Source organism: Odontesthes bonariensis, chromosome 10, assembly GCF_027942865.1.
Source record: "Odontesthes bonariensis isolate fOdoBon6 chromosome 10, fOdoBon6.hap1, whole genome shotgun sequence".
Classification (NCBI taxonomy): domain Eukaryota; kingdom Metazoa; phylum Chordata; class Actinopteri; order Atheriniformes; family Atherinopsidae; genus Odontesthes; species Odontesthes bonariensis.
The window spans coordinates 35,402,042-35,414,589 of NC_134515.1; the positions used below are offsets into that span (position 1 = coordinate 35,402,042).

Genomic DNA, 12,548 nt, shown 5'->3' on the forward strand with positions numbered 1-12,548 from the left:
CACCAGAGAATTCTTGAAAATTAGATTTGAACTTTCTCAAAATTGCTGCTGTCTGCACTTTCCAGCAGGAAATTCTCAGCCGGAGGATTGGACCTGAACTTCTTTACCATCTCGGTTGTATCTCTTAAGTGCCATAAGATGACTTTTGTTGTGAATAGGACTACATGCATAAAATGGATTAAATTAGGATGAATCTCACCACAAGAAAAGTTCTCCCTGGCAGCACACAGGAGGCAGAACATGACGCATATAACACATTGTAGTCTGCAGCATTCTGTTTACAGCATATTACAGAGACAGGTGACCCCCTCCATAAAGTTGTTATGGCGACTATCAATATGTGGTTATATGGAGTCAGCATCATATATTTGGACACCTCTATATTATCGACAAGTGAAAGAAAAGAAGGAAAGCAAGCAAGGAACAGCAGAGAGCAGCAACTGTTAGCGCACACACATGCTGTTTGTGCTGTGGAGGCTGATCTGCTGTATCCTCACATGGTGTCACTGATGTGAAAGAGGGATACTGGGTTTATACCATCTATTTTCCCTGATTAAGTGCCCATGGCAAACAGGGCAGTTTGCAGGAGTTTCTGCGTGTTCTCCCTGTGTACGCGTGGGTTCTTCCTCCCACTGTCCACTCTACAATGTCCAGAGCCTTGAGCATCCTGGGTGAATCTTACTCCTGGCGCCCCGCTGCCGGGAAGCTTTTTAACTGCCTTGCCCATCTCTGCCAGCATGGTGGGGGATTGTTCCTGAGTTCTCAGACTACTTTTTCAGTGGAGCACGTGGTTGCTGAATTAAGGAGACCATCAAAGTGCTCCTCAGGGCACGGTTTCCCCTTTGTGAGCTCTCAAACTGTTTGTTCAGATCTTTCTTGAGGCCAATGACTTTCCCCATGGCCGTTCCACATTCCTCTCACTCCCAATCTGTGTTTTCTTTATTTCTAAAAATAAAAAAAACTGAACAAACAGATTCAGTGTGGCATACGTTTACAATAAAGTGTCGACCCAACCAGGGCTCGAAATTAACTTTTTTTCTTTGTGTCCCCCAGTGGTCCCGAATTCTGTGTTGTATTGTCCCGAATGCAAGCAATAGTGTCCCCAATTTTCTCTTGTCTGAAATTGAGCGGAGTGGTTAAGAATCATCTGAATATTGTATTAGGCCTATATTTGTAACTGCAATGTTACAATAAAAGTTACAAAACGCAAATGACATGTCCTGTCATATACAATATCTTCTTCAAAATAAGACTTATTCCATTTCCAGTTTTTTAAACTTTGGCGACCACACTGAATAGACACCTGTTTATTTAAAGGAGCCAAACAGCTCATTTAGAAAATGTTTCATCTCACAGCATCTGCACTACACTATAGTTGAAAACAACACCCCTTTCATGTTCATTTCATCTACTTGTACCTTCAATATTTGATGCTACTAAAGCTAGCCGCAGTGAGTAACGCACGTCCGGTTTTGCCATTTTGCCTGCTCTCGTCCCGTTAACGGAAAAGAGCTACTGTAAAGCAGATATCAGAAATGCACTGCTGATAAAGAGTTGTGTTGCATGAATTGTGACAACAACAAACCCAAGCGACAACCACACAGTAGTGCAGACTCAGTACTACTGAGTTTTCCCATCAAAAGAACTTCACTCAAATGCTTAGCCAACTTTACACCACATATGCCATACAATACGTGCCTTAACACAATACTTAACAGAACAAACAGATAGGTGGGAAGTCTTTAAAAGCAGCTTCAGAGCGGCGTTCTGAGAGGTTATTCAATTTCAGCTTTCAGAATTCGGCGCTACTAAAGCTAGCCGCAGTGAGTAACGCACTTCCGGTTTTGCCGTTTTGACTGCTCGTCACGGCCCGTTTTAACCACCTTAACATTTTCAGTCTTCAGCTCTTGTCACGCGTGTGAGAATGATTTGATTCTGTAAACTGTGTCTTGCACGTAGTAGACCTAGTACTAGTGTTAGTTCTAGCTCTAGCAAGTGAGGGCAGACTTGGGCCAAAGATTCTAGAACAGAATGCGCTGCTCTGTAATGATGCACCGACATGCATGACCATCAATGTATTTTTCGCTGTTAGCTTTTTAAACAATTAAAATGGACAGAGGGGGCTTATAATAAGTAACTAATAATAATAACTTTTTTTTTTTTTAAGTTTTTTTCTCATTGTCCCGCGATTGTCCCAGATATGATAATGTTGTGTCCCTGTATAATTTTTTATGGTCCCCGGGACGTCGGGACACCGTTAATTTCGAGCGCTGGACCCAACCATAAACCGCTTTGATTCCGATAATCATTGAAAAATGAAAAACATTTTTCCATTGCTTTTTTCCAGCTGGTTCTTAAACAGCCCACCTAAAAATCAGTGTATAGAACTCCTGTTTGCTGCACTGCTTCTGAATACAGCTCAGCATTTGGAAATAATGGTCACCACTGCATCAGCATTTAAAAATGCACACTGCCAATATCAAGATATGGGTTTGCAAGGAAAACTAAACAAAGTCTGATCTGTTCAGATCAACTCTGGAGCTGCACGGTGGTCCTCTACAGAAAGTCCAAACGACTGGTTTTTGAACAGTTTCAAAGCCGTGAAATCCCTGGAGCACCAGCCCATTACCAGCACCTGGTTATAATTCATGAGCAATTACAGCCGTCATTCAGACAAGTCCTTTTAAAAATTCACTTTACCCAATGTTTGCAAAATATCAAAAGGTTATATTATAAGAAAAGAAGTACTGTGTGTGTGTTTTTTTTTCAGGTGTTATGGGGCACTGTGTGCTGGGGGGGGGGGGGGCTCCTCCTATCTTGTTAGTTTAACCTTGGATGCTCAAGAAGGTCTCCTCTCCTACTTTGCTAGCTCTCTCCTCTGTGAACAAAGAAGTCTTATATGACGTTGTGATATTTACGAGGCTGTACTCCTGACGGAGGTAGCAGAGGTATCATTTTACAGCTCAGACAACCCTGCGTCAGCTTCGTGATGTTACGCAGACTTGCCTCCTTGCTGCAAGATTAAACTTTTTCTCTGAGCCTCATTGGGAGAACTTTCTTCACACCCTAAGATACAGGTAGCTCCTGGGGATTCCAGCTGTTTTGCTCACCTGGTAGTTTCTCTCCGCACCTTCTATTTTGAGTCTGACATGACATTGAACGGCGGAAACATCAAAGAAGCACGAGTGTTCTCTGCAATATTAAACCGTATTAACCAGTTTCTTGGTTATGACCATGTTTGTAATTCTGTCCTCGTGCACCCTGGCCTTCTCTATTGCGCTCTCCATGGCAGTAGCTATGGCCAACTACAAAATCTCCCTGAATTCAACTTCTTACATAAAACGTTAAAGTAAAAGCTAGGGCTGGGCAACGATTAAAATGTTTAATCTAATTAATCACATGATTTCCCTGATTAATCACGATTAATACGCAAAATCCAAAAATGAATTCAAAAGTAGTGTATAGCTTTTAGCATTTAGTTTTATTTTAAATGTACTGCCATATGAATGAAAGTGCCATAACATTTGTTGTGCAAACACACTTTTAACATCAGCATCTTTCTGTAGTTTTTATGTAGAAGCCTCGCTCCACTGTCTGTTTCCTTGAATGACTTGCTGCTATCAGTTGTGTGTTTTGCCTTTAAGTGATATTTTAGACTGGAACTACTACGCTGAGAAGACAATTCAACTTGGCAGTGTTTACAGATGACTTTGGTTCTGTCGACTCCGCCGTCTGGAAGAACTTTAAAATGAAAATGGCCGAGTAAAAGTTCCGTACCCTTCTCCATGTTTGGTGGATCCGCCGATTACTTTCTTTTCCGGTTCCACAGCAGACAGCGACAGACTTTTACAAAATAAAAGCCTGTGAGCAACAGACTTTCACAATAATAAAATAAATAAAAAACAGGGGTGGTCCGTGGCGTAGTGGGTTCAGCTGGCCCCGGTTCGAGTTCCATATCGGACGGCCCTGTGCTGCACGTTGTTCCTCCTCTCTCTGCCCCCTGCTTCCTGTCTCTCTGAACTTTCCTATCCATTAAGGGCACAAAAGCCCCTGCCCCCCCCCCAATTTTTTTTTCTTTTTCTAAATGAATAAAAATAATAAAACCTGCGTTAATGCGCAATAAAATATTTATTGCGTTAAATAATTAACGAGTTAACGCGATAATAACGAGTTAACTTGCCCAGTCCTAGTAAAAGCATGACTCGACTATAGGACTCTGATAAGCACAGAAGTAGAAAGAAAGTGAAGGAAAAGAGAAAGTATGGACAGTGAAAAAGATGAGAAACTTCCCAAAAAAGAACAGCAAACTTAAAGAAACCTTAGCTTATCTACAAAAACAACACAATAGAGAAGGGGGTCAACTCACGCTTCAGACTGGGTAATGTCATCCAAAGTGGCTGAGGCAGACAGATATCTGAAGACACAACAGCAGGATAATGACACAAAGGAAGAGACACACTCTCACAATACAGTAGTGTTCTGTAGTTTACGCTAAACAACTTCAAACAGATGAGAATGTGCAACATTTGATTTATTTGAAAGGGGAAAATCAATTAAAGTCTAATGCTGCGTGTCCACACCAAGGGCGACCTACGCTACCTGGTAGCGGAGGTCGCTGGCGAAGCTTCGCTTGAGAATTTGCTTTGGTAGCTTTGGTAGCTCGTGACGTCACATTTAGAATGTTCAATTTTTAAAGGCCCCGAGGCTGTGCAGCACCCCCGCGAAAAAAAACATGAGGAAGGAGAGGGCAGGGACACGAATAAACGTGTTGTTATTTACAATTTGTTATTCAAGATATACATCACGTTACAAATGATGTAAAACTACATTAGGTACACCTGAGAAGAGCAGGAATAGCAGAGGCAGCTGTGAAAATAAACTAAATTCGAAATAAAATCCGAAATAAATCCAAAATAAAACTTAATTGCAGTGAGAAAGGTATGCGTGGGATTGCTACACTATTGTATTGAAGCACTCGACACGGCAATTGCAACAGTCTCAGGATTAAACGACTATTGTTTGGATAGGAACCAAAGTTTACACGTCTGTTTCCGCGAACCCCGCGGATTCTCGGACCCCTACAATCTGTGGATTGTCATTGGTTTTCGCCGAAAGGCGTCATAGCTCATTACCATAATGTTAGCTTGAGTTTAATCGCTGGAATCCACTCTGGTAGCGCAGTTCTCTTCGCCACTGGCGAATCCGCTCTGGTAGCCCAGGTAGCTCACCCTCCATAGAGGAATAATGATTTCCGGCGCTCAGGTAGCGTAAGTCGCTCTTGGTGTACACGCAGCATCAATAGAACAAATAACATGTATAGTTTACTTTGCAAAACACTGGTTATCATCTACAATAGAGAATTCTGGCATATGAAAATGTTCAAATGTATTTATGAGAACCGTAACATAATCGTGCCTTTTCATGAAAGAACCTGGTTTAGGTTTAATCTTTATGGAGATAAGATGTAGGAACCACATCAGTAGCAGCATAATAATCAATTCAATTGTTTAAGGAGCTTCTAAAGCCAACTTGTAAATAAAACCAGTAAAAAAAAACAAAAAACAACAACACTGCTGTCAGCTTATTTAGATTTGAATGGCTCTCAATGCAATGCAGCTGGATCATATGTAGGAGCAGGCAACACCACACTCCTGCTCACTGGCCAAATGAAAATAGATTTCTTAGTTACTAATAAGGTTTTAGTAAAACTCTTGTGTCATGAGTAATGTATCGACGTATTTTTAAGAAAAAACATTTTTTCCCTTGGAAGACTGGACTTAGACATGCATGATTGGATACTTATAGCTAGAGATACTCTTTCGAGAATTATCCTAAAATCTAAAAGCAAACCCATCTTATTTATGCAAAAGGAATAGAGATTGGGGGAAAATAATTAGTGATGACATTTAGAAGGCATCTCAAACAACTACAATGTACAGAAACGTGTATTATATTTCTTCTTCAGACCAACTTCCCTCCTGCTTATCACAAAGCAAACAACAACTGATGCTGACAGAAAAAAATAGATTTTCCTTTGAGTCCTTTTGCCTGAATACGACCACTATCAGTGTGTTTAAATGACTGTTACTCTGCTACAATGTAATAAAGAAGCAGGCTGTTCAGGGAGCTGGGAAGATAAGCAACAGCATGGAAAATAATCACTAAATGCACACCAAACCTCGGAAGAAAAAAAAACACACACAGCCACCTTGTGCTTAATGACAAAGCAGCCAATTATATATTGCCTATTATTATTTCCTTTGAAAAATAAGGGAGGAAAAAGTTTAACTATTTTCCCTCATTAAAGGAGAACTCCGGGGCATTTGAAGCGTGTTTCCATTGCTAGAGGTTGTCAAATAATGATAGTAGGACACAGAGAGGTGCACATCTGCGCTCCCTGTGTGAAGATCGCTCTGTCCGCACAGCATGTCATGCGAGGCTAATACGTGGTGGCTAAGGGGCAAGCGCTAACCCTTCCACGTAAAACAACAACTTGCACACTGCAGAAACGTCACACCACTTTATAACCCATCCGACAATAAAGTCACAAGCCTTACCATCAAAACCATATGCATGGTTCTCACATTACTGGCATGGGGACGTTACAAAACAACTTTATAAACAGCATGTAACTCACCGGCTGGTTGTAGGCTCGCGCATGTGAAAGCCCAGAAGAGTCGATGGAGAATAATCCCATATACAAAACAATTATATTCTCTAGAAAAACTGTGTTCAAGTATTTAAAACATTACAAGAATATTACTGAGCATGTATTGTTGTAATGTTTTAAATACTTGAACGCAGTTTTTCTAGAGAATATAATTGTTTTGTATATGGGATTATTCTCCATCGACTCTTCTGGGCTTTCACATGCGCGAGCCTACAACCAGCCGGTGAGTGACATGCTGTTTATAAAGTTGTTTTGTAACGTCCCCATGCCAGTAATGTGAGAACCATGCATATGGTTTTGATGGTAAGGCTTGTGACTTTATTGTCGGATGGTTTATAAAGTGGTGTGACGTTTCTGCAGTGTGCAAGTTGTTGTTTTACGTGGAAGGGTTAGCACTTGCCCCTTAGCCACCACGTATTAGCCTCGCATGACATGCTGTGCGGACAGAGCGATCTTCACACAGGGAGCGCAGATGTGCACCTCTCTGTGTCCTACTATCATTATTTGACAACCTCTAGCAATGGAAACACGCTTCAAATGCCCCGGAGTTCCCCTTTAAGATCTGGAGGAATTACATACACATGCAACGGAGAGAGATAATCTCTGTCCTACAGACAAGACAAGTCTATATTCTGACGCCTATCAGCACAATGCAGCTCACTGTGCAGCACAGAGCAACTGTCACAACACACTGTCACTATTGTTTCAAAGAGCCCAGTCTGACAGAGTCAGGGATTAGGTCTCCCAAATGTAGATTTCTTTGTCTTTGTTAATGTTTGTTACGATAGAGGCATATTTCAATCAACTGATCCTGGAAAGAGAAAAGAAAGAAGCCAGAGAGCAGCATTAGCTTGAAACATTTGTTCAACAACATTCTTAAGTGGAATACAACGATGGAAAAGACTACAATGGAATTTACTAGATTTAAATTGATTTCTTCTTACATGCTTTGGCAAAAGAAAAAAAAAAAAAAAGAGATTGTCACTAATAAACCATTAAAGGTCCATAAACTGAAGACAAACATACACAACAGCCTGTATCTAAACAGACCTTCAACCTTTTCGTGACTCATTTATTTCTTTGACTAACTCAGCCTGGACCTATGTCTCCTTAATAAAGCCCTTTCTCTCTTTTGACATTGCTTGGCATGTGGCTAAACAAGAGCATTTCTATCCCTCCCTGCCTGCCTGTCTGTCTGCCTGCCTTCATCTCTCTCACATTCCTGTCCTCTCCTCCCACGTGTTCCTGAGGCAGCATAACTGAGCAGCTCGTCTCGTCACCAACCACGACTCGGTCGCAGGTAGGTGTGGAGGAATGTGGCTCAGAGATACAGACGCTTTCCAGCACGGTGCATGCGTGCAGTAGGGTGCTGTGTTAGTTCAGCTCAAACAAAATATATGTCATCCACAATTACTCTGAATGTGTGGCCAAAAACACAACTGAAAACATGTTATGACAGTGTTCAGGGAAAAAAATTCTGTTTGCAACAGTTGAATGAACACTCGGCCAGTGAAGCTACAGCTGTAAAAGTCAAGAAAAGGGTCGGCACTGTCACCCTGTCGAGTTAGGCCATCTCGGTAAGCTTGCCAATCCAGTTAATTTCAGAAGCAGCCACATGGAAAATTCCAGTGGTAGGTGGTTTGATCCGGAACAGGACAGTACGACTCTTCCCTGCTTGGTTTTTCAGTACAGATAATATTTCCTCAGAGGTGGCTGCTGCAACGTGTGGGATTAAATTACCTGGATTAGATGACACTCTCATAAACCACGAGTGAGGAGTATAGAGGGGCTATTGCACTAAACGAGTTAGCCACAGGTTTTTAGTTCAGCAGGTTTGAGAATATTCTGGGAGTGATCATAATGACTAAGCACTCAGCTCAAGGAAGCGGAGAAGTAAATATCAATCTGTAAACCTACAATGCTCATGTATTCATTAGTCAGGAGAAAAATCCAGGATTTCTGTTGCAAATTGGAGTCCCGGATTTTCAAACCACTCGCTTGGAACCTCAGCTGAGGAAGTACCAAAAAAAGTTAAAGTATCGGTTCTGTGGTACAACCTACAATGTAAAATGAAAATTAGAGAGCTGTACCAAACTGTACTTTACAAGGTAACAGAAAAACACCATCAGTAAATGTCTCCGTTTATAATAAATCTTTAGCTGACTCTGATTGTTCTTTTGAAACAGCTGCATTTCTTTTTCTCACAGTAAGTAATGGTAATGCTAAGGGAGAATTTGACTGTTCAGTGCAGGGCTTCCACAGCATCTCCTCCTTAAGGCAGAAGTTAGAACCATGGATGGATTATTAAAGGAGCCTCCAGAGAAGCTGGAAAGGAAAACCATGGCTAATGAGACTTACAGGCATTATTAAGCTTCAGTTACCCTCTCTTCTAAAAATGAATTCTTAAAAACATGGAATATTATTGTTTTAGTCGAGAAAATGTTGATGCATTGCCACAGAGTTGTATTTTAAGCTGAGGAGAAACAAGGGAAGCTTTCACAGTGAGAACAATAGAAGTAAAAACAACTTCCCGAAAGGCCTGTGGCTTTGGGGTGAATACATCTCCCCTGAGCTTTTTTAGATTTAGGTTTTTCATTTGAGATGTTTTTTTTAAGTTTCTATTACGTGGCTAAACGGAGCCTGACTCGACATGTTCAATTTGTGCCATAGAGGAAAACCAACAACAGAATTGGAGAGAATTTACCGAATGAATCGTCTCAACTTGTTAAAAAAGGAGCCAAAACAACTTAAATGACTCCTGGTTGGCCTGATCACATTATAAAACAGGTCTGATTTTTCATTCTTAAACTTTCTCAGAATGAAAAAAATCTTAGCTCAGTAAATGTCACTGTGATTAACGATTTATTTTAAGTCCAGAATCCGGCAACAGCGTCGTTCTTAGCACAGCTACAAAGAGCTGACAAATGCAGAGAGGAAGCACCTGAAAAAGCAAAAAATATGAACTGCTCATTCAGAAAGGAAGTAAAGGGACGGACATGTGTCATCACTTCTGCAGGAAGAGGGGACAGCTGACCTCTCAGAGAGGAAGCTAAAGCTGAACAGAAAGATAGAAAATGAACCAACAAAGCCTAGAAGTTAACAGCATGGATAGAAATGGCTGCTACATTTGTTTCTCTCTCATTATGTGCAACTTAACACAAAAAGAAAGAAATTTTGATCATTCCTTTGTTGTAACAAGGCTTCTTGGTAATAAATCCTATACTGTTGTTTATTTGAATGGTGCCACATATCTAAGGAAAATGCATTTGGGATGAGCGGAAGAGTTGAGTATGTGGGTTGAGCCCATGAAAAACTTGCCAAATCTTCACTGCCAAACAGCTTATTCTGCTATTCACCCTTGTTTTGAGCTTCTGGTACCCCAGGTGCTGACAATCAAGTGCCTAATTGGTGCCAGATTAGCAGCGTTATGTGCAGCAATGAGCCCAGACGGCAGTTGGAGCTTAAGGTCAAGTTGTGGAGAAGACGCGGCGAACGCTATGCTGTGCTGATTGCTGCATCGACTGGTGGAGGCTGTTACAAAGAAATAATCTACCAGTCTGTTATGGTTAGAACTGGGACACAAACCAAGTCTAATTATATTAACAACAAATTCCTGACAGCAGGAGGACCAGCACAGAATTATGGGTAAATTAGATGATCAGGATGTAGTAACCTGGAAACATTACTGGCACTTATCATACACAGTTACACCAAGGTGAGTTTAAGTGTTCCGTCAAAGGAGGTCCCCATCTCAATATGGATCATTTCTGATGATCAGTTCACCTTAACTCCCAAGCTCTGTTGTTTTATGTGAACAGCAAAAGCAGTGTTCAGTGGAAAGTGATTAGCCGATACATGAAGATGTGCACTACCAAAGCCATCTCTCAGTATGTCACATATAACATGAACAATGTACATGCACGCATTAATAAAACTGCTGCACCTCACCAAAGTCACTGAATCAATAGGAGACGATAGATAGGGGACAAGAATAGCGTGTTCCAGTGAAGGATGCAAAGGTAAAACCACAACAATGCAGGTTAGTTACACAGCTTTTGTAATGGGAAGGTAATTAATAATCATTCAGTCCTGCAGTCAATGACTCTTCACTAGGCGTGGCTATTTTCTTGGCTCCAGCATTTATGTGTAACACAACACCTAGGTCTACACACTAATCTTCACTGATGATCAGAGCCACAAGAGTTGGCCACGCTCATATTGCAATTAAACAACAAAACAACACATGTTAACAAACCAAAACCCTTCAGGTGGAGGCTTTAAAACCAACAACAACAACTCGTACACGAAAGGAGTGCAGTCATGCATAGTCTGCAGGATACAGTGTAATGCCAAGTAATGGCAGTGTAATGTAGAAGAGGTTGGCTCCTTGGTATAATTCACAGCTGCCTGCTTTAAAGCAGACTGCAAGAAAGCTGGAGACAATGGCGTTCCTCTAATTTGGAGGAAAAATAATATATTAACATATCAGAAAGCTAAAAACTGCTCATTATTCATCATTGATAGAAGAGAATAAGAACAGTCCCAGGTTTCTTTTCAGCACTGTAGCCAGACTAACAAGAAGTCTGAGCTCTGTTGAGCCAGGTATTCCTTTAACTCTCAGCAGTGATGATTTCATGAGATTCTTTATCAATAAAATTGTTTCTATCAGACAGAAGATTAATGGAGTCCTTCCCACTATTATCAGTGATGTATCATCAAGTACAGCAGCTTTAGAAGTATCTTTAGAACCTGATTTGTATTTAGACGGCTTCTGCCCAGTTGATCTCTCTGAACTAACAACAGCAATAGTCTCTTCTAAACCATCAACTTGTGTTTTAGACCCAATCCCAACCAGACTGTTCAAGGAGGTTTTCCCATTAATTGACATTTCCATATTGGATTTGATCAACCTTAGAACTGTTTGCTTCTAAATTCAGAAGTCGTTATCTTTGGACCTGAGCGCTTCAGGGAGAAATTGTCTAGCTATATAGTTACTCTAGATGGTATTTCCTTGGCTTCTAGTTCTACAGTGAGGAACCTTGGAGTTATTTTTGACCAGAATTTATCATTTGACTCGCATATAAAACAGGTTTCTAGGACTGCCTTCTTTCATCTTCGTAATATTGTTAAAATCAGGAACATCTTGTCTCAGAGTGATGCAGAAAAACTGTTCCATGCATTTGTTACTTCAAGATTGGACTACTGTAATTCTTCATTATTGGGCTGTCCCACATATTCTCTGAAAAGCCTTCAGTTAATCCAAAATACTTCAGCCAGAGTTCTGATGAGAACTAACAGGAGAGATCATATTTCTCCAGTTTTAGCTTCTCTTCATTGGCTCCCTGTTAAATTCAGAATAGAATTTAAGATTCTTCTCCTCACATATAAAGCTCTTAATGACCGAGCTCCATCATATCTTAAAGATCTCATTATAAGATATTTTCCTAACAGAGCACCATCCATCCATCCATTATCTATACCGCTGAATCCGTCGGTGGGGTCGCGGGGGGGCTGGAGCCTATCCCAGCGGTCAATGGGCTAGAGGCGGGGTACACCCTGGACAGGCCGCCAGTCCATCGCAGGGCCACACAGAGACAAACAACCATACACACTCACACTCACTCCTAAGGACAATTTAGAGATGCCAATTAACCTAACATGCATGATTTTTTGGACAGTGGGAAGAAGCCGGAGTACCCGGAGAGAACCCACGCATACACAGGGAGAACATGCAAACTCCACACAGAAAGGCCCCAGCTGGGTGTTGAACCCGGAACCTTCTTGCTGTGAGGCGACGGTGCTAACCACCACACCACCGTGCAGCCCCCTAACAGAGTACTTCGTTCCCAAACTGCAGGTTTACTTGAGGTTCCCAGAG

The 12,548-nt window shown here is 41.3% G+C and overlaps 1 protein-coding gene across 15 annotated transcripts in view; it reads right to left on the reverse strand.

Moving 5' to 3' along the window:
• tpd52l2b (tpd52 like 2b) overlaps nucleotides 1-12,548 on the reverse strand; it is a 31,888-nt gene that overhangs the window by 10,485 nt on the left and 8,855 nt on the right. For 9 of the 15 annotated variants that reach the window (XM_075475364.1, XM_075475363.1, XM_075475362.1 and 6 more), the window contains one exon: nucleotides 4,367-4,414. The exons of the other annotated variants lie outside the window; for them this stretch is intronic. In XM_075475364.1, the coding sequence (XP_075331479.1) occupies nucleotides 4,367-4,414 (48 nt within the window). The remainder of the gene's footprint in view (nucleotides 1-4,366; nucleotides 4,415-12,548) is intronic. 15 annotated transcript variants of the gene reach the window in all.